The sequence below is a fragment of the Leucoraja erinacea genome, chromosome 16 (genome assembly GCF_028641065.1).
Source record: "Leucoraja erinacea ecotype New England chromosome 16, Leri_hhj_1, whole genome shotgun sequence".
Lineage (NCBI taxonomy): Eukaryota > Metazoa > Chordata > Chondrichthyes > Rajiformes > Rajidae > Leucoraja > Leucoraja erinaceus.
This window is the reverse complement of record NC_073392.1, coordinates 16,377,793-16,403,228: the sequence shown is the minus strand read 5'-3', so window position 1 is coordinate 16,403,228 and position 25,436 is coordinate 16,377,793. Positions and strand designations below refer to the sequence as shown.

The 25,436-nt window shown below is 40.6% G+C and overlaps 1 protein-coding gene across 1 annotated transcript in view; it reads left to right on the top strand.

Annotated features, from left to right (window-relative positions):
- lmcd1 (LIM and cysteine-rich domains 1) overlaps positions 1-25,436 on the top strand; it is a 67,568-nt gene that overhangs the window by 8,355 nt on the left and 33,777 nt on the right. Inside the window, exons 2-3 of the mRNA XM_055647730.1 lie at positions 11,234-11,319; positions 18,630-18,885. Coding sequence (XP_055503705.1) covers positions 11,234-11,319; positions 18,630-18,885 — 342 coding nt within the window. The remainder of the gene's footprint in view (positions 1-11,233; positions 11,320-18,629; positions 18,886-25,436) is intronic.

Genomic DNA, 25,436 nt, shown 5'->3' with positions numbered 1-25,436 from the left:
CTAATTGGCTGGTTTCCCACTTCATAAGGTCCTTTATAGATGTAATCTTGTTCTGTCCCTGTTTATCTCTTCTCCTCCAACATAAGATTGCAGTTTAATTTACTACTCTTCCCTTCACAGTGTGCAAGTTCGGAATATAATTTGAATTATATTTTGAACATTCTCTTGCAGTTGGCATTGCTCTCTGATTACCATCATGCATCATTTCTCAACTTTGATCTTTGTAGATGCATGTTACATTTGTTCATTGCATGTATCTATACAATGTAAATGGCACAATTGTAATCATGTATTGTCTGTCCACTGACTGGTTAGCATGCAACAAAAGCTTTTCACTATACCTCGGTACACATGACAATAAACCAAACTAATTTGCTTTAACAATCTATAACTTAATGTTGGCAATGTTAAACAATCTATACCTGACTAGTCTGAAGAAGGAACTCATCCCGAAACATCACCCATTCCTTCTCTCCAGAGATGCTACCTGTCCCGCTGAGTTACTCCAGCTTTGTGTCTAGTTTCAAACTGTACAAGATTGTTCCATTATACAACAACAATATTGACACTGCCATGTTGGATGACATAGTGATATAGCATTTAGTGCCACTGTCTTCCAGTTCCAAGGATCCATGTGCAATCTTGACCTCAGCTGCTGTATGTGTTGAGTTTGTATGTCCCCGTCTCCCCCTGCATCCAAACTCTTTCTCTAGTAAGTCACAGCTCATTATGGCAATTAATGTGGAGATAGTGATGGAGTGGTTGTTGCATGTACCTGCATCTGGCTTCCAACTCGTATTGGATTTATTTCTTGCATTTGATGTGTGCGTGAGTCCTAGACATGGTGAGGGGCGAAAAGCAGATAAAGGATGGTTCCCTATAGTCTACAGTCAACTTGGTTTGGGGTGTCATTTCCAATGAATCCAAACTCATTGGAGCTGCCCTTTAGTTTCACTGATGTTGACCTGTACACTCCATCTCATGAATAATAGTGGGTTAAGGCTGTTTTAAAATAACCAACTTTGATATGTGTAGCATTATACTGATTCAAGGTAGATTAATGTGTTTGCTAATTAAAATTAGGAATTCTAGGGGACAAAGGAAGGAAAAATATGTCATTTTTGCACGTGATTTTTCGGAATGATTCACTGTAACAAAATATCAGTTTATGAAACACTAGCCAATTACTTGGGGACTATTTTTTTTCTGAAAAGCCATTACGTTTGTGTTTCCAATAGTCTGGGAGAGTTAAATCAAAAAATATGTTGTTCAAACCTCCATCTCGAATACAATGAACTTTTGAACAGCTGTTTGAAAAAATATTTGCTTTTTCCTTTGTGAATTGCAATTGGACATGATAGTTATAGAGGTTGTTGATATGAAAGGTTTAGATTTTGTAGAAGAGGCTTCTTTGGAAAGACCTTTTTTTTTTTTCTTGGTTTGTGGAAATTGAATCCGACAAGATGTATCTATACGTCAAAGGATTGAAATATCAAATGACAGAAGATTAAAAATATGGAAACATTAGAAAATTGGGAAAACTGCCAAAAATTTACAGTAATCAAATAACCCACTGCAATAAATTATGATGGGAAGTCAAAAGTATGAATGGGTTCCAGCAGTATTAAATGTGTTTTTCTTCAGAGATATACAAAGAGGGCTCCAAACCATCTGAAGAGTAATCTTCAGAATCTGCAAGAGAACGTGCAGGAATTTAAATCTGAGGACATGTTAAGCATATTGTAGACAGTTAGCTCTATCAATACATCAACTTGCGACAGAAGTATTGCAATAAACAACCATACGTTCATCATTTAAACATGAGTGCCTGTGCCATAGAACCAAGTGAACAGATGAATCCACAGCCTTTATGCACTTGGCCGAGAATGAATGGTGCAGGTGCCAGCGTACAAAAGGGGGAGCAGAAATATACATGCCGAATTCAGCACCCTGCACGGCTAACACAAGTTAGCCTGATAGCTAATGGGGCCAACCTACCCACAGGTTAAAGAGCAGTCACCTGCTACTTCCAACCTTGTGATGAGATATCAGATACTAGTGTTCCAGGGATCACCTGGCTATTTTGGTGCCATCAGTCTATTGCCTATTGTCCTCTGCTCTCCATTTTCTCCATTGTTGTTGTTCTTATGCTTAATATGCACTTGGTTGGGGAAACTTCAAAAATGAATTTGAAGAAATTACTGTACAAATGTAAAATATTTTCATGCTGTGGCTAAGCATTAGCAGGATACTGGGCAGAAAGAGAACACAGTATTGCTTCTTGCTGAATTTTGCTTGCTTAGCTTCGCTTTTTTACAGGGTACAATAAAAAGTAAGCAATATAATCTAACATCTCAATGTGAATTCACATTTGCAAGCACTTTGGCAGAAGTATAGTTGAGTTTAAGTTTAGTTTAGTTTAGAGATAAAGCACGGAAGCAAAGCCCTTCGCCCCACCGGGTCCGCGCTGACCAGCGATTCCCGCATATTAACACTATCCTACGCCCACTAGGGACAGTTTTTACATTTACCAAGCCAATTAACCTACAAACCTGTAGGTCTTATGGGAGGAAACCGAAGATCTCGGGGAAAACCCACGCGGGTCACGGGGAGAACATACAAACTCCGCACAGACAGCACCCGTGGTCAGGATAGACTACGGGTCTCCGGTGCCGGATTCACTCTAAGGCAGCAACTCTACCGCTGCACCACCGTACCGCTGCGTTCATTCAGGATTCACTGAAATGAAATCATTCAGGATTCACTAAAAAGACCAATTTTTCCTCACAAAATTATCTGTTGTCTGTTTAGAAGTGAAATTACATTGCTAACTCCAATCCTGAAAATCAATGCTTATATTAATAATTGCAATGATTTAAGGAGACGTTTGATGGAAAAGATAGCTTTTTGCAGAAGTTTGTTAATATTGATCCATTGACAGTATATTTATTTCTGTCAGAAATCACAGCACCTGTAATAAACTTGATCTCATTCGCATCACCTCGCCTGCAACTGCTAATTGTAGACCTTCTCTTATAAAACAAAGTGGGAGCTGTGACTAACCTTTCTTTGAAAATTCTGCACTGAAATAATCCAAAAGTCCGTGGGTCTAGTCCAATGACCACAGGCAAATTCCGCTGTCTGATCAGAGAAGGATGAAAACATGTGTCTCTCCCAACCACAATGGGATTCCAATACAACTGCTAAAGCAATCGAGCATTTTTCCATATTATTATTTTTCTTTGAAATAGTCTTGCATCAGAGTATGAATGTATCATAAATATTAATTTACAGTCGGATCATGATAAGATTAATTGAATTCATAATATATAAGATTAACAGCTAATAAACAGAGCGTTGTTCAATTCTTAAAACAAACTATTTGTACAATGCTGGGATCTTTGTGTTTTTTCAATCTGCAGACGTTATTTGGATCAGATATTAAGTCCGCTAGCTATTGAGTTTATAGTGTCCATAAATGGAAGGAGGCACAAATGTGATTTGTTGATTTACTGGATAGAATGCAGAACATAGTTTTTGTTTTCCACTGTGTCTTGCCATACATGACAATAATCATAAACAAATATGCCCAATGTCTACCCTAGACACTTAAATGCCTGCACGTTTTAACTGAGTTTGAGAAAATATGTTTACTTCAGTTTCTAAATGGTGGCAATAGAACTGGTTCAAAGAAGTGCATGTATTTTCGACGAAGATTGGGGATGTCCACATCTGCAATGATAGACACTAAATCCTGGAGTATTTCAGTGGGACAGGCAGCATCTCTGGAGCGAAGGAATTGGTGTTGTTTTGGGTTGAGACTCTTTGTGGCCTTGCCCTCAGTGCCACCCCAATCTGGACACCACCAGTGGATTTGTGATCTGATGGAAATGTCAGGTACTTATAAAATATTCTCCCTGTAAAGCTCCTAAAAACATTACATTTTATTGGATGAGATGGTTGAGTTTTTCATGACAGACTCATTTATGATTACTGCTTAACAACCTCTGTAATCATAACAGTTGACATGTAATAATTTGTCTTCCTGAAGAAAAATACAGTTTATCCCATTTTCAAATCTTTTATTTTGAAAAATTAAAAATGAAAACGTCCCGCATTTTGTCTGAAATAAAACAGAATATTCAACATGAATTTTGAAAGTTCAACATGAAAGTTGCAACTCCAGGGATTTAGCTGTGGCTGTCTGGGCAATGAGCACATTCAAGGCTAGGGTGAATTAAAGAACAGGGATATGACCAGGGAGTCGGATGAGAAAATAGAGGACCATCGATGATTGAAAGCAATTAATGGAAAGCAAAAAATATTAAATGCAGAAAATTATGGATGTAGTAACCCAGTCATAGGCAGCATCTGTGGAGAGAGACAGGGTTATTAATTTAGGGTTAAGACAGAGGAATTCTCTGCCTTATGGTGAGAACTGGCGGTGGAGGCCGGTTCTCTGGATACTTTCAAGAAAGAGTTAGATGGGGCTCTTAAAGATAGCAGAGTCGTGGGATATGGGGAGAAGGCAGGAACAGGGTACTGATTGTGGATGATCACATTGTTCAATGGATGATCACATTGAATGGAGGTGCTGGCTCGAAGGGCCGAATGGTCCATTGTCTATTAATGTTTCAGCCCCCCAGTTAGTCCACAAATTGACTGCCACTTTTGCATGAGTGACTTTGCATCAAAAAAACTTCAAATGGCTGTAGGTGGTAATCAAAACAAAACCTGAAGATGCTGGAAATCTAAAATAAAATCAGTAAATACTAAAAATGATCAACAGATCACGCCACAACTGTGGGAAGAGAAACGGAGCAATTGTTACAGGTCAAAGATTCTTTGTCAGGGAAACATGAGCACTGCCTCTCCTTCTGCACATGTGGCTAGACCTGCTGAGCATTACCTGCATTTTCTGCTTTTAAAGTGTTTTGGGGTGGTAGATACAGCAAGCATACACGCTGGAACTTGCTTATTAGTCAAGTGTTTGGAGGACTGAGCTTGTGATCTGAAGACACAAGTTTAAATACCATCATTGCATTTGGGTGTATTCAAGTTCAAGTATTCCAATTAAATTCTAAAATAAAGGCTGGTGCAATGGTTACTGACTGTATGTAAAAATCCTTCTGGTTTAGTAATGTTCTTCAATGAAGAAAATAAGCAGTCTTTAGTTAATCCATGTGTTCTCTGATCTGAGAATGTGTTGACTCGTGAAGGAATGTAAGTCTCGCCACCAGTGCCCACATCCAGTCAATGAGTATACTTTTAAAAGACACTTCATAAAGTGAAGAATGATGGAAGGATTTTAAAGTTGACAGATTAGATTGGAACTGGTACTGACAACATTGGACACCTAATTCATATTTCACATTTTTCTTTGAGTGGAAAAAATGCTGATTTCTTTTCAACCAGTTTCTCTTTTCATCATCAACACAATTCCATCAGCACTAGACTATTGCATCTGTGCAGTTATTGTGAGCTGTGTAAAACTGCACGATTGCACCACCGATTGAATTCTTCCATGTAGAAATGCCTGTGCTTTTGGAAAGAACACAGGGTCCTATATCAAAGCCGTTTAATTGTGATTATCTTACTGTTGAAACCTTCACTTATCAGTGTTACTCTTCTGATCAGTGCAGTGTTGATGTTCTTTGTACTATGCATTTCAGAGATAGTACCTCTAGTGATTTGTTGCATATGTTCTGACTGTGTAATCTTTGTGTTCCCACCTCTGCAAACATCTAAGGACCTATTGAAAGGAGAAATATTCCTCCCATTTGAAAAGCAGTTTCTTAAAATATCATGGTTTAAAACATTATTCCTCTCTGCCATGAGCAATCAATCTGTAAGATTGAATAGAAATATCAAAAGCACAATAACTACTTGCTGGAAAAAAGAATTGAAAATATTAAACACAATATTCAGCCCTTTATCAATGGCAAAAAACTCCGAAAATTAAACATCATAATTTCAAAATTGACCATCATAGTTGCTCAATCTGAAAAGGTGAGGGGATAGGGTAAAGAAATAAGGGGAAATGGTTATTTTATTTATCTTCTCCCCTTTTTTATTTTATTTAGTACAACTATCTCACCTTGTTACTAGTTATTTTAAGAAGAACATACATTGATAATAATACCTATCTGCATTCCCATAGAAGCTGGTGAACCTGCTTTTGGCTGGTGCTTGGGAGAGTAAGCCCCCGATTTTTGGATTTGAATGCAATTCCAGCATAGTTACAGACTCCTGAGATGTTGTTGACATCCTTCCGGTTTAATAATTTCTGTTTCGAATGTAGTTCTGATTGATGAGCAGAGAGTGTTCCACAGTATTCTCACACAAAATATTGTACAATGTTGGAAACTTCCAGGACTTTCTTAAACTGAGACCAATGCAATACTGATAATGAATGGTGATTAGTGTTTGGCTTATCACATTTGCAGTGATTTTGTTTTTAATGCAGCCTTTTGTGAAATGTAGTAGAAATGTCAGAAATGTTAATTGGGGGCAATAGGTGTACATAGTTGGACTAATTTTAATGCCCTGTGTAAATATGTTCAGACCCACAAGTCTGCCTTGGCACCATGGTCTCTTTGTGTACATCATAAAGTAGATATTTCAAATTGGTAAATGTATTGAGCACGAGTTGCAGGCTGGCCTGTATATTTAAATTAAACAGTGTCTGCTGCAGTACGATATCTGAATGGCACAGAGAAAGAATGTAAGAAATAAATACAGGATTGGGCATTTGAACTGCTCAATCATTTAATAAACTAGATTGGGAACTGCCGGCAGTTGGACCTTACAACAGTAATAAGTCGAGGTCTTTCACATTTGAAGACCCCGCTGATTTCAATAGGGATTGCAGAACTGGGAAGCAAAGAGTAAGTTGCTTAACTGTTTTTAGTTACCTCAATTTTATTTATGGGTCTCTATAACAGAATGTTCTTTGATTTATGATTGTTACATTCCTGGAAAATGTTTCATTAAGCAAAAGTTAATAAATCTTGTACCATCGAGTGTTTTGGTGTGGTGTTTGGGAGGTGAGGGGTGTACTTTTCATTATAGTGAAGAATAGATTCAAACAGGATATGTACTCTTAAACCAGTCAAAGACGCTATTGCAGAAAATGTATACATAGAATGATGGTAAATTGAGAAATGCCTAAATTATAAGCATTTTAGTGTTGGTTTGATTATTAAAATTGATAGATTTAATGACTTTTCAAATATTTCAATATCTAATATATTTAAAATAAATTCTTAGGTGTTACAGCAGGCAAAGGTGGAAATGGGGCTTTTCAAACAAGTATAGCTGTTTTTAAGGCAAGGTTAACAACAAAACCCTGTACACTGTGACAAGCTTAGAAGGGAACAGGTGATTCTGGCCAGGTGGTGATCAAGTTAGCATTTTGGCTAGGATCATGCTGTTTTTGCACTTTGAATCCAGTTATATTCTGGTCTCCATTTCCTTTAGTGTTTTTAAACAACAATCTGTCCAATATTTATCGATTTAGAACCTGGTCATTCGCAAGCAATAATTGCGCAAATTTGCAGTGAGTTACAAAAACTACACAATTACTACTTTGTGCAGGGTTTGAACCCAGTCCCAATTTGAAAGGACTTTTAAAGAATCTCGCTCTCATGGTTCCGGTCGTCCTGTAAATCAAAGGCTTACTGGCAATTCCTGTTGTACCCAGTGTAATGGGAACGACAAGTAATTGGCAAATTGGGAAGATCCAAAACCATTGAACTGTAAGGTGTGGAGAATAAAACGGGAATTTGATGAAGAATATTCTTCTAAGGATAGTTTTAGCAACAATGCTGGGACAAAGTAGGAGGTTTAATGCACACCTGAAGCATGTTCCACTTTAACTTTGTGAATTGCCTATTTTATTCCTCTATCTTCATTGTGTCTTGGTTATTTATTTTTTTAGATTTGTTAATGGTGTGAAACTATATTCTATAATCATTGTTGGCATGCATACATCGGTGAATATCGATGGTATTGAAAAATACATTCTGCCTTGCCATTAGCCTTGCCTTGCACATAGTGCTAACATGTCTTTGAACATTGATTAATGAGTTAGTATGAGGGTTTGTTAGTGTGAAGACAAATATAAGTCCCCTACAATCAGAGACAGGTAAATTTATAATGGGAAACAAAGAAATGGCAGAACCGTTAAACGAGTACTTTGGTACTGTCTTCACTAAGGAAGACATACAATCCCCCAGAAATACTAGGGGACCGAGGATCCAGTGGGAGGGATGAACTGAAGGGAATCCACATTAGTCAGGAAATGGTATTAGGTAAACGGTTGGGACTGAAGGCAGATAAATCCCCAGGGCCTGATGGTCTGCATCCCAAGGATGTGGACCTAGAAATCGTGAATGCATTGGTGATCATTTTCCAATGTTCCTGTGGACTGGATGGTAGCCAATGTAACCCAATTTTTTAAGAGGGAGAAAACAGGGAATTGTAGGCCAGTTAGCCTTACATCGGTGGAGGGGAAGATGCTTCAGTCGCTTGTTAAAGTTGTTATAGCAGCACATTTGGAAAGCAGAGACAGAATGTCTAATCTTCTGGAATTTTTTGAGGATGTAACTAGTGGTGGAATGGATAAGGGAGAGCCAGTGGATGTGGTGTAACTGGACTTCCAAAAAGCTTTTGACAAGGTCCCACACAAGAGATTAGTGTGCAAAATTAGAGTACATGGTATTTGGGGTGGGGTACTGACATGGATAGAGAACTGGTTGGCAGATAGGAAGCAAAGAGTATGAATTAGTGGGTGTTTTTCAGAGTGGCAGGCAGTGACTAGTGGGGTGTTGCAAGGCTCGGTGCTGGGAACCCAGTTATTTACAATATATATTAATGATTTAGACATAGGAAATGCGACGTCTCCAAATTTGTGGATGACACAAAGCTAGGTGGCAGTGTGAGCTGCGATGAGGATGCTATGAGGCTGCAGGGTGACATGGATAGGTTGGGTGAATGGGCAGATGCATGGCAGATGCTGTATAATGTGGATAAATGTGAGGTTATCCACTTTGGTGGCAAGAGGAAGGCAGATTATTATCTGAATGGTGTCAGATTTGGAAAAGGAGAGGTGCAATGTGACCTGGGTGTGCTTGTACATCAGTCACTGAAAGTAAGCATGCAGGTACAGCAGGCAGTGAAGAAAGCTAATGGCATGTTGGCCTTTATTACAAGAGGATTTGAACATAGGAGCAAGGAGGTCCTAATGCTGTTATACAGGGCCCTGGTGAGACTGCACCTGGAGTATTGTGTGCAATTTTGGTCTCCTAATTTGTGGAAGGACCTTATTGCTATTGAGGGACTGCAACGTAGGTTCACCAGGTTAATTCCTGGAATGGCGGGACTGACATATAAAGAAATAATGGGTCGACTGGGTGAGAAGGATGAGAGGGAATCTTATAGAAACATAAACAATTCTTAAAGGATTGGGCAGGCTAGATGCAGGAAAAAACGTTCCCAATGTTGGGGGTGTCCAGAACCAGGGGTCACAGTTTAAGAATAAGGGGTAGGCCATTTAGGACTGAGATGAGGAAAAACTTATTTACCCAGAGAGTTGTGAATATATGGAATTCTCAGCCACAGAAGGCAGTGGAGGCCAATTCACTGGATGTTTTCAAGAGAGAGTTAAATTTAGCTCTTAGGGCTAAATAAATCAAGGGACATGGGGAAAGCAGGAGAGGTATACTGATTTTTTGATAATCAGCCATGATCATATTGAATATGTTTCTATGCTTCTAGTTCTCATTTTTCTATGTTTCTATGCTTCTAGTACTCTTTCCCCAAACCATTTCAAGTTACTAAAATTTGGTAAAAATTGATGATCCATGGTGATCCTTTTTTTAAAAATTGAGTTTCACTCAAACTAAACACAAGACGTAATTGGCGTTTCATCATTTCACCCCTTTGAAAGGATGCCTTGGTGCAGACTTCCTTCGTTCTGCAAGATACATGGAAGGTTGCCAAAATTGGAGGCGCTAAGCCAAGTTTGAGCATTCCATTATGGATTGTTGGCTGTTATCAACATTATTTTTCTTCACTATTACTAACCAATGCCTTTGCGACTCATAGCAAGCTTTCACACTATTATTTCTCTGAACTTGATCTTTATAATAAATTAAATACTTTTCAGCCCAGGCGATAGTTTATTTTCCTCTATTTTTGCCAATGTTGCCTGATTTTATCGTTTTATCTTTTTTATAAAAATAACTGTTGACTTTGCAACTTCCAGAATACCGTTGGACTTTAGTGGACATTATGTTGAGTGCTTGAAGTTTATGGACTTCAATGATAGAATATTGTAAACAGCCTAGTCATGGGTGCAGCTAAGAATTGCATAGAGGAATTATGATTAATAGGTTCTGGCCAATTTTTAAGTAAAACAATATTCGTCTTTGTTGGACTCGGAGGGGTGTAAAGGACCTGTATCTCCAAGGAATATGAACTATTCATCATTCTCTTCAAACATTTTGAAGACATTTTATTTTTGAATGCATTGTCAGCAGGAAATTGAAAAGCTGCGCAAGTCTTTCTTTTTAAACCATATTGGAAAGAGATCTCAAACTGCTGATGATTTGGGGAAAATGCAATAAAATCATTGAGCATGGTGAACATATTTTCAGCCTTTTCTCAACATTATTTTGCATTGATGTCTTGGTTTTGTAGAACAATTGTCTATTTGCTCTAAAATAAGTGTCCTCTGGATAGGACAAGTTTGGTAGAAAATGGACCAATCTCAGGCAGGTGAAACCAGTGTAACTGGGACATGTTGGCCAATGTGAGCAAGTTGGGCTGAAGGGCCTGTTTCCACACTGTATCACTCTATGACTTTATATATCGACTGGAGTTCCATTCAATGTAATGGTTATTTGATCAAATGCAAGTATCAGTCTTGATACCTTGTGAAGGGAAAGGGGCTAATAGGAAAGCACTTTCAACGTGCTAATATAAGCATAATGGGCAAACTAAAAATATCTTATGTGGTATCTATATTTGTAACGGGGTGAATTCTATGTAGTTATGTCAGTCTGAATGTGTATTCAAGTGGATAATTATCTTAGTATTTGTTATTTGGCCTAAAGAATAGGAATACATTTTGAAGAAGTATTTCTCGGGAGATTGGTTAGGCAGATATGTGCTTGCCATGCTGTCATTATTTATTCCCTTGTTTCATGTATTACTTGTGTTTTCTTTACAGATGTCCATTCTCCATCAGGCAGGAAAAGGAACCCCGTGCCTAGGATGCAGAGGGATGTGTAAGGCATTTGAGCCACATCCTTGGAGGTAAATGATCCATGTATCTATATTACTAAAAGTCTGATCTTGACCGCTTTTGGCTCGCTGTGCTGTGATTTCCGAGAGAACGCCGCCCCCTATGGCCGTCATTTTTGGCCACCTCGCCCAGAGTCCCCCTCCGCCTTCCAGGACCCGAGGATTTTTCCCATCGATGAAAAATCAGAGAGATATTAATGTTTTTAAATAATTCACCATTTTTTTCGCCTGCTGCCCCTACTGGAGGGACTATAAAACCAGGAAGTGGTGTGCCTCACTCAATCTCTGCAAGATGGAGGAAGCCAGAGGGTCACATCCCTCTGAGCTCTGAATAACACTGAACACATGTCTACTCAACTGTGAGTGCCCTTAATGTGGTTTGAAAATGAAAATATGGTTGGTTTGAAGTAAAAATGCACTGCAAATGGTTGTTTGGGTTGAAGTAAAAATGCACTGCAAATGGTTGTTTGGGTTGAAGTAATTGGTGGAGAGGTGGAATATTGCGTCGGGGGCCAGCCCTCCCGTGTGAACATGGGACCCACGGGTCCCACTTAGTCTAGTAGTTCATAAAATCTCACAGGTCAACGGAAACCCATTTGGCCCAAAATGATTTCACTATAAAAATCTATTTTCCTTGTATGTCCCCCAGATGACTTATCTTTTTTCATCTCTACTGTATATGCAATTTCTGTTTGAACGTAACTATGAATTTGCTTCCTTTACCTTTTCATCCAGTGACCTGCAGGAAGGATACTTGCTCAAACACTCTTCAAGGAAGTAATTCATTACTTTATGAATGAATATTTGTCATATTTAAAAGCATACCAGAGCACTCCCAGTCAATTAAATTTCTATTCACTTTGGTGTCCAAAAATAAAATACCTTTTTATTTGGCAAGGCAAAATTGCACATTTTTTGTAACCTATTAATAAAGAAATGTTTAGACATTTAGGCTTTGTCTATTGACTGCAGTCACGTATGAGATGTCTTTTAGACAATTCCTGCTTCATTCTGTCTGCCAGACTCTGGCATGAACCATATGCAAGTTTAAATATGAATTATTTTAATCTGAATTACAACTATTTTTAAGGTATTCATTTGCCTTTGTTTTTTTTTCATTATTTCGTTATTAATTATTTGATACCACACCAACATACATATTCATTCCTGTTCTTAATTGTTCTGTGTCTGCTTATTATAGTTGGATTATAGTTCAACATCCTAGTGAATACTTTGCATTGTTGTGATTTCATTATAAGATGCATTGTATGAACAATAAGTGTTTGTGGGATGTAATGCACTGAAATGTATTTCAAAAAACAAGTTTGCCTTAACTGTTTGACTATTAAATAGATATAGAACCACTTAAATCCATTTTGAGTAAACTTAATACCATTCATCTGAATTTTTTTTTTAAGTTTGAGACCTGGATAGTAAGAATTTATTGTTTTTCTCAAACGAAAATGTCATCAATACCCTTTATGTGAGGCACATTAAGGTGGGAAAACCCTCAGGGCCTGACCAAGTATATCCTCGCATGTTGATGGAAGCAAGGGAAGAAATATATGGGTTATGGCAGAAATATTTGCATCTTGCTTAGCCATAGATGTGGTACCAGAAGGCTGGAGGGTGGCTCATAGAGTGCATTTTATTCAAGAAGGGCTGCAAGGACATGCAGTGAGTCTAACATTAGTGAAGGGAAAGTTAATTGAGGGAATTCTGAGAGACATAATCTACCTGCATTTCGAAAGGCTAGAATTGATTAGGGATAGTCAGCAAAGCTTTGTGCAAGAGAATTTTTATTTACTAATTTGATGTTTGTTGAAGAGGTGACCAAGAGGATTGATGAGGGCAAGGCTCTAGGCATCTGCATGGACTTTCTCAACACTTTGAATAAGGTCCAATGTAGTAGGCTGGTGTAGAAGATGACATCACATGGGATCCATTGACATGACGGAGGATTGTTTTTTCAGACTGGAGGCCTCTGACAAGAAATGACCTCGAGAGATCAGATGACTATGTGAGAAATTGGCCAAGCATGTCCAGTTTACAAAAAAGCAAGACAAATCGATTCTGGCTAGTGCAGGTCATAAATGTTACATTTTGAAGACTAGGAGCCTCCACTTTCCTTTTAGATTGGTGGTGAGAAGCAGTTTACTTTGTGGGAATCCTGAATAATGAGTTTGAATCATGCAACCAGTGATGGATCACAAAAATCACAGCAAGCAAAGGGTGCGGGAAATTGAAATTCCCGCTCAAACAGAATTCAGTCATGTGGTCAATAGAATTCCTCAAGACTAAGGACTTTTCTGAGGAATATTTGGGCTAGAGCAGGAAAACGGTACTAAGGTAGATCATCCATCATTGAATGGTGAATCGGGCGTGAGGGGCTGAATGGCCTGAGTTTTATTTTTCAGATTCTTAAAGGTATTAATTAATTTAGGCCAAAGAACAATAGAACAATAAATGATGCTGAGAAACTAATCAACCATGACCAAAATGCAAGGCAGAACTGTCTCGAGGAACTCAATAGCTGACCCCTGCTCCAAATGATTAACAAATAATTCTAATTGAATTTTACTTTCATACGGCTGATTAGTGTAAGATTCAACTGCAAGCACTAACAGATACAAGGAGATACAAATGCATGGTGGATTATATGCACACATGGATCAGCATGTGTAACATTACAATTGCACGAGGTGGAACTTCTTTAGTCGGAGGGTGTGAATCTGTGGAATTCATTGCCACAGAAGGCTGTGGAGGCCAAGTCGGTGGATCTTTTTAAGGCAGGGATAGACAAATTCTTGTTTAGAACGGGTGTCAAGAGTTATGGGGAGCAGGCAGCAAAATGGGATTAGGAGGCAGAGATCAGCCATGATTGAATGGTGGAGTAGACTCGATGAGCCGAATTGCCTAATTCTACTCCTATAACTCGTGAACTTGTGACATTGAAACTTGGAAACCTTGTCTCTCCCATTCACAAGGAAACCAGTGATTTTGGAAGGGTTGAAGATTAAGTGTCTAGAGAGACACGGGTTGCTTCTCAAAAATGTTGGTCCACTAACACTGTGTTTGTAAGCAACATCTGTCCTTTCTTTTCTGATTCTAAATGCTTAAAGATCAATTTAGTATTATTGCAGCTGAAAGTTTCTCTTTTCTCTTGTGAATAGAGGATTGTGGATGCCGCTGAGGAGGGAGGCCTTAACAGATTGAATAGGAATCGTTATATGAAATACATTATTTGGATTTGATTATCAATGTGGTTTCTGTTTTTCTGGTTAACTTGCTCCAGATGGGGAATAAGAAAGTTTTCTAAGTCCACGGTTGTTTTCTTAAATTGTAAGGGCCTGTGGGGTTGGCAGTATGGAAAACCTGGCTGGCCAATGCAAGATTCAAGTAATACTTCCACCCAGTCCCAAGTGTGTTGACATCTGTGCTGGGTGTGGGGTTAGGAGTATGCAGAAAATCAAAACTCCAACCCACCCTCCCAGGGACTCTGTTTCTTGAAGAATCTATGCAGATTAAAATTGGGTGATGCGTCCTTTTCATCAAGTTAAGCTTAGATAAAGTCGTACAGAACAGGAACAGTGTCTTCGGCTCATAAAGTGCACACCAATCTTTTTGTACATCTGCTCCAATCCCATTTATCTACATTGGGGTTGTATCCTCCTATGCATTGCTATTTAAGTGTCTGTCTAAATGCCTCTTAAATGTGAATGTATCTCATTTCACCACCTCTCTGACAGCGCGTTTTGGAAATGAACTACAGGCACCTCACATTTTATGTGCAGGCTACATAATTGAAAAACAGCATGTAATTCAAAAATACGTACACACACATACACTGCACCACCAAGTGTAAATTTGAGCGAGTTATTCCAAAAATATGTGCGTGTAAATCAGGCTTTAGTATTAATTGAAAAAGAGTGTTACTTCAAACAAGTGTAAAATGTGAAGGTACACAAAAATGCTGGAGAAACTCAGCGGGTGCAGCAGCATCTATGGAGCGAAGGAAATAGGTAACGTTTCGGGCCGAAACCCTTCTTCAGACGTCTAGTGTAAAATGTGGGTTGCCTGTACTCTCTATGTGGGGGGAAATTAAAGCAAATTACCCCTCAAATTCTCTTTTTAAAAATTCTTCCATCTCATTATGTCTATGTCCATTCTGATTTTGATATGCCTACTATGGGAAAAATATTTTTTAATCATCTAACCTTTCCACACTGTTCATGACGTTGTACTTATATCTCTATCAGATTGCCCTTTGGCCTCTTTCACTTCAGGGAAAACAAACTTGATCTATCTAATCTCTCCCCCCAATACTAAAGTTCTCCAATACATTCAATGAATCTCCTCTAATATCTCTCCAGTGTTATCACATCCTTACGTTTGTGTGATGACCAGAAATGCACACAATTATTCAAGTGCGGCTTAACTATTTTGTAATGTTGCAACTTAATGTCCTAACTCTTGTATTCTATGAAGAAAGATACACGATGCAGGAGTGACTGAGTGGGTCAGACAGCATCACTGGAGGATATGGATAGGTGTCATTTTGGGTTGGGATCCTTCCTCGGACTGATTTCATAGGTCAGGACACATTCTCAAGTTCTTCAATGCCCTACTGTATATGACCTACCTCTATTTTGTTTCCCAAACGGCATCACATGCTTGGAAAAAAACCAATGTATTTGAAATCCATGGAAATTAATAGTCTGCTTTATATGCCGTAATTTTTTCTAAATTCCAAACTGCCTTAAATCGATACTTGGCTCATAGAAAGAATACAGGGTTGTGGAGAGTTTCATGGGATAATGATTAATGCAAGTGTGAAAGATACATCTTCTAGATGTGCTGGGATGCATCCTCAGCGATGTGACCTGGGGTCATCGGGTGTTTCAGGTCTCACAACATTAGAACCCTCGCCCAGGCGACCCAGCCGGGGTTGATCAAGCCCCGACTTGCGTCCCAGCAGCAACCGCCCACGGATCAGCCCTCTTAATTCAAAGCCACCTAGTGGCTTTCTCTGTGGCTTCGCTTGTGGATTGAACTTCTTTGCCAGCCCCGTAATGCCCAACTGGTTGAGGGCTTTGCAGAGTGAGCGTCCTGCAAAGCCTCTACAGCCCTCCTCTATGGAGAGTATCCTACAATGCTCCAGTTTAAACATCCATCTTCAGCTTTCCTGTGGTCAGTTTCTAAACAAAATTCTGTTTCGTGTTGAGGCACGTATATCTTGCTGTGTTCCTGTCAAAGATCATTTTTAAAATGGCAATGGACAATTCCCAATAATGCCAATGAAATATGAGCTGGACAAATGCCCAAAATTCAGTTTTAGTTTTAAGTCGAGGAATATGATTTGTTTGTTCCTCAATTCATTGGTATGGATGATCCATGGGAATAAGAGTCATGATTTGATGCAGGGATTAGAATAAAGCTGTTTTCTCCTTCACATGCGCATACACAGTCCATATAGGGTTGGGCTGAGTTAGGTTCCTATTACATGATGGGTTCCTCTTTCTCAAATCTGTGACTATTTCAGGTGATCCTGTAGTCAACATGCCCAGGGCACAGGGATTTGTGTTTCTCACTCAAAACTTGGTGCAAGGGGAAACTGAATTTGGGAAATGGGGAGTGGGGGTTGGTGAAAGAGGGGAGAGGCAGCTTAGGAAGGAGAAGAAGTGAGAGACAGGGGTCAGTGCTATGGGAAGGAGGACAAAGCACCTAAGAAACAGGGCAGTGACACAGTGGTGGAGTTGTTGCCTCACAGCGCCAGAAACCCACGTTCGATTCTAACCTGGGTGCTGTCTGTACGGAGTTTGCATGTTCTCCCTGTGACCACGTGAGTTTTCTCTGGATGTTCAGTTTTCCTCCCACATTCCAAAGATATGCAGGTTTGTAGGTTAATTGGCTCCTGTAAATTGTCCCTTGTGTGTAGGATAGAACTAGTATATGGGCGAACATTGATCGGCATGGAGTTGGTGGGCTGAAGGGCCTGTTCCCATGCTGTATCTCTAAGTCAAACAAAAAAATATATGATTTGGAATAGAAAAGGAACACTGGATATCCCTGGCAATGTTTTTTGGGCAAACTCTGATTGTGAAGGCAGTGGCGAAAGAGGATACCAGCAAGAATTCATTATGGAGAGGGATCATTTGGATGGGGAGGAAGGTAGGGAAAGGGAATAATTCACTCTTGCCTTTCACCTTTGGTGATATAGCTTTGCAGCTTTGGCATTTGTGTGGGCACATTAATGTTGAACAACTGAATGATTTGTTTACGTATGAAGCCTTATCTACAATAAGCATTTTTCAGTCAGGTCGACAGGGTGATGCTGCCCTGCTCTCTCAGTATCATTGCTGTTATCTCCAACTTCAGAATGGCTCCATTTATGACACTGCAGTTCTTGAGTTACTACTATAGTGAGCTCAGAGGTGTTAGCAGATTGCTAATGTAATGTTATGCCAAGTTTAGAGAACATTTGTGCTTATGGGCTCTTTCTGTCTGCAAAGTGAATTGTGAACTTGCCAATTTCTTGTGACTCTTGACACCAGGAGGGAAGGAGAAATCCTTTTGCTCATTTCATTCTGGCTTGAATCCCAAATGAGTCCCCAGGCTTTACTGAAGCAATGAATAATTGCTCAATTATTTGTTCATAAGGAGAAGAATTAGGTCATTCGGCCCATCAAGTCTACTCCGCCATTCAATAATGGCTGATCTATCTTTTCCTCCACCCCCCATTCTCCTGCATTCTCCCCGTAACACCTGACACCCGTAACAATCCAGAATCTATCAATCTATACCTTAAAAATATCGATTGACCTAGCCTCCTCCACAGCTGTCCGTGGCAATGAATTCCACAGATTCACCACCCTCTGACTGAAGAAGTTCTTCCTCATCTCCTTTCTAAAGGTACGTCCTTTTATTCTGAGGCTATAGCTTCTGGTCCTAGACTCTCCCATTAGTGGAAACATCGTCTCCACACCTACTCTATCTATACCTTTCACTATTCTGTAAGTTTTAATGAGGTGCCCCCTCATCCTTCTAAACTCCAGCAAGTACGGGCCCAGTGCTGTCAAATGCTCATCACATCACAGCATCCTTGGGATCATTCTCGACATTGTATAGAGATTAAACAGTCTGTCCTCCATAATGCAGTCTTCATTGTACTAAGTGCAACTTTTCCCATCAGATGCATTCATGCTTATAGGTCCAGTGTTCTAATTCTGTGGCATGACTAATTCACTGCCCTACCAGCTGATGGTCATTCCTTCACCGGAAAATGCAAGCAGTCTAATGTTACATTCTTTCTCTTAACACAGAAAGATATGCAAGTCATGCAAATGCAACCAAGAGGATCACAGCCTGCCCTCTGATGCGGAGGATGATCGGAAAATTGGCCGGCTTTTGACTGATTCTAAATATTCCAATCTGACTGCCCGGGTGAAGGGAGGAGATGGAGTTCGCATTTATAAAAGGAACAGAATGATCATAACCAACCCTATTGTGTCGAGGAAAGATCCAACTTTTGACACGGTCACATATGAGTGGGCTCCACCGGGTCTTACCCAGAAACTGGTAAGGCGATCTACCCAGGAGAGCTGATGTGTTTAAGAAAGATGTTTAAGAAAGAACTGCAGATGCTAGAAAAATCGAAGGTAGACAAAAATGCTGGAGAAACTCAGTGGGTGAGGCAGCATCTATGGAGCGAAGGAATAGGTGACGTTTCTGGGTGAGTCTGAAGAAGGGTCTCGACCCGAAACGTCACCTATTCCTTCGCTCCATAGATGCTGCCTCACCCGCTGAGTTTCTCCAGCATTTTTGTCCACCTGCGCTTTTACAAAACGTGTTTTACTTGAACTGTAGACGCATTAGTTTTTGTCACAGGGAGAAATTCCGAAAATACAACCAAAAAATCAGAAAGATTGTATCAAAGTAAAATCGTTCGAGACAAACAAATGCAAAATGTTGCTTTTACACAGCTCAACCAACCCAGGTTCAATCTTGACCTCTGCTGCTATCTGTTGAAGTTACACATTTTCCCTGTGAACGATTTATTTTAGGGTTTCTTCTGGGTGTTGTTATTTCTTCCCACATGCTGTAGTTTAGTTTAGTTTATTGTCACTCTACTGAGGTACAGTGAAAAGCTTTCATTGCGTACTAACCAGTCAGCAGAAAGATAATACATGATTACAATCGAACCATCCATGGTGTACAGATACACTGAATAACGTGAATACATGAATGCATACCAAACACGTGTGCATTAGTAAGTTACTTGGCCTTTGTACGTTGTCCCTAGTATGTGTAGCTTAGTTGTAGAATCTGGGGGGGACTTGATGGGAATACAAGGGGAGAATTAAAATGGGATTAGAGTAAGTGGGTGCTCAATGTTGAGCAGACTCGGTGGATTGAAGGGCATTTTATCACGTTGTTCGACTATTAGCAGTTTCTCAAAGGTTGGCCTTGACTAATGCTGTTTGCTTGCGATTGGACTAACTGCAATCACCCATCCTGATTTACCCATTTAGAACAGGGGTTACCGTTCGTAAACGACAGGCCTGGACAATCATTGTTTATAAAGTAATTTGCAAACATGCTGTGATTTCATTGGAGTGGCGGGAAGGGAGTCACAGTTGATTTCCACCCCTGAGTCAGAGGTCCCATCCCTGTACATTGCAGCCTAGTAGAGGTCAGTGGATAATGAAAAGCCTGATTAAAATAACAAGCTTGACTGGATATCAAGATGAATTATTGACACATTGGGTAAACTTTGGCAGAGATAGTTTTCAGCTTCATTCTCAAGCTGAAATGCATTTTTTTTTTTTACAAGAAACTGTATTGTACTCAAACTGTACTCTGACTTGTACACAAATGAAATATTCCAGGGTTTTTCGGTTCTCTTTTTTTGAAGAGTGAGGTTATATGTTTAAAATAGCAATTCAAAATTTGGGACACTTAGCAGTGAAAGGTAGAGAAAGTATCTCTTGCAAAACTTGTTTAAAGCAAGAATAAAATTCCCCAATCCTCATTTTCCACTCCACCAGCCTCCACATACAACAGATTACCTTCTGCATTTTCTGCCACTTTCAACGGGATTCCCTGTGAACAACTTTCCCTCCGCTCCCCTTTCAGTATTCTTAAGTGGCCTTTACTTTTGCGAAACCCTGGACCAATCTTTCACCTTCACCCACCATTGCCCATTCTGCACCACTTTCTAAAGCAACCACAGGAGATGCAACATTGGGCATTTGATCTTCTCTTTTCCTACAAAACAGAAATTCAGAAGAACCTTTTGGCTGTATCAATGATTCTCTTGTGCCTATTCCGTTCTAGTGTATGGAATTCAGTGCCCATGGTGTGGTCTCTTTTATACTAGAGAAAATTAAAGCAGAATAGATGACTGCTTTGAGGAGCACGTTAGTTCAGTCTGCAAGGATGGCCCTGAGCTTCCACTTGCCTGGAACTTCAATTCTCCATCACCGACCCAGACTATTATCTGTCTGTGACTCCCATTCCAACAAGGTACTACTCCTCATCTTCCATCAACAATCCCTAACTTGCTTTCACAGCTTGTATTGGAGCATGCAAGTTCTGCTGAAAGATTATCCACATTCCTCCCCATTCCACCTCCATCCAAAATTTCTAAACAGGAATTTCAGCGCTTCACAGGAGATAATGTTACTTTTAGTGTGTGTAATCAATGAAAAATGTTGATAATGATCAAACTTGGAGGTCTTTTGAGAAGGATAGAAAGCTGATAAGGTGCCACGCAGCTGGTTATGATGCAAAATTGGAGAAAGTGATACTAAAAGTATAATGTTCCAGTCATGAATGAGTGATTAACTGACAGAACATGCAAATTTGGAATAAAGTAATGTTTGGGTTGAGAGGAAGTAGGCTGCTGCATGGGTCCAACTATTCATTCCAATTTGCATTGAAAGAGAGGAATCAAATGTAATCTATCCATGTCTGCTGATGATTCAGTGTGGGAAAAAGGTGGGAGGATTGGGCAGGTTAAGAAAATAGGTGAGGACATTAAGGATCGTGTGGGGTTAAAAATAAAGGCAGAGCACATTTTAAACGGGGTGAGACTGGGAAGAGTTCATCTTGGGTGTCCTTTTCATTAATCTGTAAAACTTAAAGTGCAAATGTGACAAGCAATGAATATCTTTGGAAGTGAAAAGAATCACTTAAAATGTGAAGTTCTTGGATAAAGAAAAAGCTGTTTCCATGAGCTAAAAAGTTAATAAACATAGGTAGGTTTAATGTCACTGGCAAAAGAATTAGGAATGATTTTCCGTTGTGCAAATTTGAATTTGAAATTCAACGAGGCAGTAAATGCACGATTGATAGTAGCCCTTTCAAAAGGTAAACAAAGAGGAAGAAAAATAATTCAGAAATGTTTGAAAAAAATATTGAGATAAACTAGAATGCTCTTTGAAAGAACCCACATACTTGATTGGCCCAAATGACTCCTACCGAATAGTTCACTGCAAAAAGACTGAACTAGAATAATAAAGCTTGAGGCAAATGTAACAGTTGTTGAACCTTGCACTTGACTTTGATAGTTAATGACTCTAAATTGGAAAACCGGAGGGTCAAATTCCATTAGGCAATTAGACTTTGAGTCATGTCTGTTGTCTGTTCATGTGACCAAACATGGTTTTGACTTTTGAACTTGTTTCTTCCTGTTAAGTACCACGTATATCAATTAGAAATGAATAAATGCTGGTCTGAAATCCTCTCAGCAGATTGGAATGGGGCTAGGAATATGCTATCTGGTAGTAAAATGTTTTCCTCTGGGACATCAGAGATAAATTGTCTGCTTCGGTTGTCTAAGGCACTTCAGGCAAAGCTTTACTAAAATAATGTAATGGCCCACAAAGCACTCATCAATTGCAGGATCATTGGATCAATCAAATAAAGGCATTTTATAAGTGTTCAAGAAGGAACTGCAGATGCTGGAAGATCGAAGGTACACAAAAATGCTGGAGAAACTCAGCGGGTGCAGCAGCATCTATGGAGCGAAGGAAATAGGTGACGTTTCAGGCCGAAACCCTTCTTCAGGCTGATGGGGGGTGAGGGGGAGAAGGAAGGAAAAAGGGAGAGGAGGAGCAGCCCGAGGCCGGGGGGGTGGGAGGAGACAGCTGATGGGGGGTGGGGAGCGGAGAAGGAATAATAATAATATAATAATATTTATTTATATAGCACTTTTCAACAAAACCAGTATTTGAACCAAAGTGCTTTACAGAGATTGATTAAATTAATTGAACAGATCAATGCAATAAATCCATACAAATCAAAAAAAGAGAAAAAAGAGAAAAAGAAAAAAGACACAGAAACAGTACACTATAGAAATCAACATGAAACGTCCCCCGACAGCAGAATTCACTGTGAGGGAAGGCACCAAAAATATCCAGTTCTCCCCCTCATAGTCCACCCGAGGTCGGGGCCTATATCTGGCCTCCTCAGCCAGCCCGGTGTCTTCAGGCCCTCTTGCCGTGAAGCTGGATCATCGGCGTCGGTGAACATCCATCAGCAGCCAGGACTGAAGCGGCCGCTTCCCCCCCGAAGACTGCAACGACCAAAGTTCACAGGCCGCGCCGGCCGAACCCCCGACACTGGCGATCTCGGATCCCAGGCTCCGCGGTGCCGTCAACGGTCACAGTGCCCCGGAGATTACCGCAAGGCGACCCGGTAAGGCATCGCCCGCTCCTTGTAGATGTCCCAGCATCTACACCGCCGTCGAAGCTGCAGTCCCCGCAGGAAACGCCGCTCAGCGCTGCTCCAGTTCGACTAGGCCGCACAGAGAGGACGAAGATGCGGTTCGGAGAAAAACCGCATCTCCGACCAGGTAGGACTGGGGTTAAAAATAATTTCCCCCTTCCCCTCCCCCACCCACCACATAAAATAAGACCTCCAATAAACACCTGATATGAACAGGACTAAAAATAAAAATAAATAAGGGTGAAAGGACGGACAGCAGGAGGAGCGGCCATACACAACGGCGCATCACCCCCGCTGTCCGCCATCTTGAATGGCGTAGTACTTAGCTGCTTTTACACGTTTCAGTATTTCATTAGGAAGGAAAAAGGGAGGAGGAGGTATTGTATAATCTTGGCTAATTATATACCCAAAGTCGTGTTTGTCTTTGGTCTGCTATTTCCCTTCCCTTTACTCATTTCACACTTACTTGGCTATTATCAATCACTGGACAATAGACAATAGGTGCAGGAGTAGGTCATTTGGCCCTTTGAGCCAGCACCGCTTTACTGTGGAACACACAGCAAGGTTAGGAAGATGGAAAGGTTGCTGAATCTGATGCTGTGAATCAAAGGTGGGGTAAAATGAGAGGGAGCTTAACCTACCAGCAGTAAAGGAAAGGATGCCGGAGGCTCCATGCCTTTGACCTGGCAATCATCTGGTCTTGTTTGGCAATTATTTGTGCATTGATTTTCTTTGGAAGTTAATGTGGGTTTTAACTGAAGGCAACACTCATCTCTCTCAATTCACTTTCCCAACTTTAAACTACACAGATGGGGCATGCATCCAGAAGAGCCCTGCTGAAGCCCTGCTCCCAACCATCTCCAGTTAGAAGGCACAAGCAGAGCCTTGGTATTAATTAAATATGAATGGTGGTGGGGTGGAAGGTAAGGGCCAAGGGAACTCTATCCTTGCTCCATCTGAGGGAGGAGGTAGAGTGAGAGCAGACCTGCATGTCACAGAGGAGACGTGGGGAGGGATCCATCCATGACAGCATGGGGAAACTGCGTTTACGTAGCTGTGTACCCCAACATCCAGACCAAAATGTGTTCTCCACCCATCGTGATGTTCAGCTCTTCCCACGATTCCTCCTCCTCCGCCCCTTTTACTCTGGAAAGGAGTCCTCGTCTCACAATGAAGACCACTGCTCGCATCTCCAATGCTCCTCCTCTTCCTCATGGACACCACAGGCTGCTGGCATTCTGCCTTCTCCCTTCTCTGGACCATTTTATTTCCAACTAAAGGCGCATCATCAGCCATCATTACTTCTCCACTCCCCTTGCCCTCTCCAAACCCACACCTTCTGAACACACAGCCCTCCGCTCACTCAGTAACAATCCAGATAGTGTTTCCAAACCTGCCAACAAGGGCAGTACTTTTTGTACTCTGGAAGGCTCACCTCCACCATGCTGAGGACAGGTGTTAACTCCTGGACATTTCCTCTTAATTACCCCTTGATCATGACCGCATAGACGAACACCAGGCTACCATCTCCCAGACTGTTTCCAATCTTATCAGCGCTGGTGAACTTCCCTCTATAGTCTCTGCTGTAGCATCGTGGCACAGCGGTAGATTTGCTGCTTTACTGTGCCAGAGACCCGAGTTCGATCATGACTACGGGTACTGTCTGTGTGGAGTTTGTACGTTCTCCCCGTGACCTGGATGGGTTTTCTCTGGGTGCTCCAGTTTCCTCCTACACTCCAAAGAAGCACAGCTTTGCAGGTTAATTGGCTTGGTAAAATTGTAAATTGTCCCTAGTGTGTGTGGGATAGTGTTAGTGTGTGGGGATCGCTGGTCAGCGCGGACTCGGCGGGCCGAAGGGACTGTATCTCTAAAAACGAAAGTTAAAAACTAAAAAAAATGTCCAACCACATTGTGCTGCCTGCTTCTATCTCCTTTCCTAAATCCACAAACAGGCCTGCCCTTATAGACCCATTGTTTCTATCTGCTCCTACCCAATAGAACATCTCTAAATACCTTAATTCCATCTTCTCCCCTCTTGTCCAGTCCTTTCTGACCTATGTTTGAGACACCCTTTAACTCCTCAATAACGTTAAATTCCTGGGCCCTCATTGACTTATTTTACCATGGACATCCAGTCCCATTACACCACCATTCCCAATCAAAATGGTTCTTCCTTGAGCAAAGGGCCAATTAATTACCCTTTCCTAATGCTCCCATCCACCCTGGCAAAACTGGTCCTCACTCTCAACAACTTCTCTATTTGACCTCTCACTTTCATCAAATAAAAGTTTAGCCATGGTTCCCAGCTATGTCTGCCTTTTTGTTGGTTATGTCAAACAGTGCTTGCTTCAAACGTACACTGGTACCATCCCCCAACACTTTCTCCACTACATCATCGT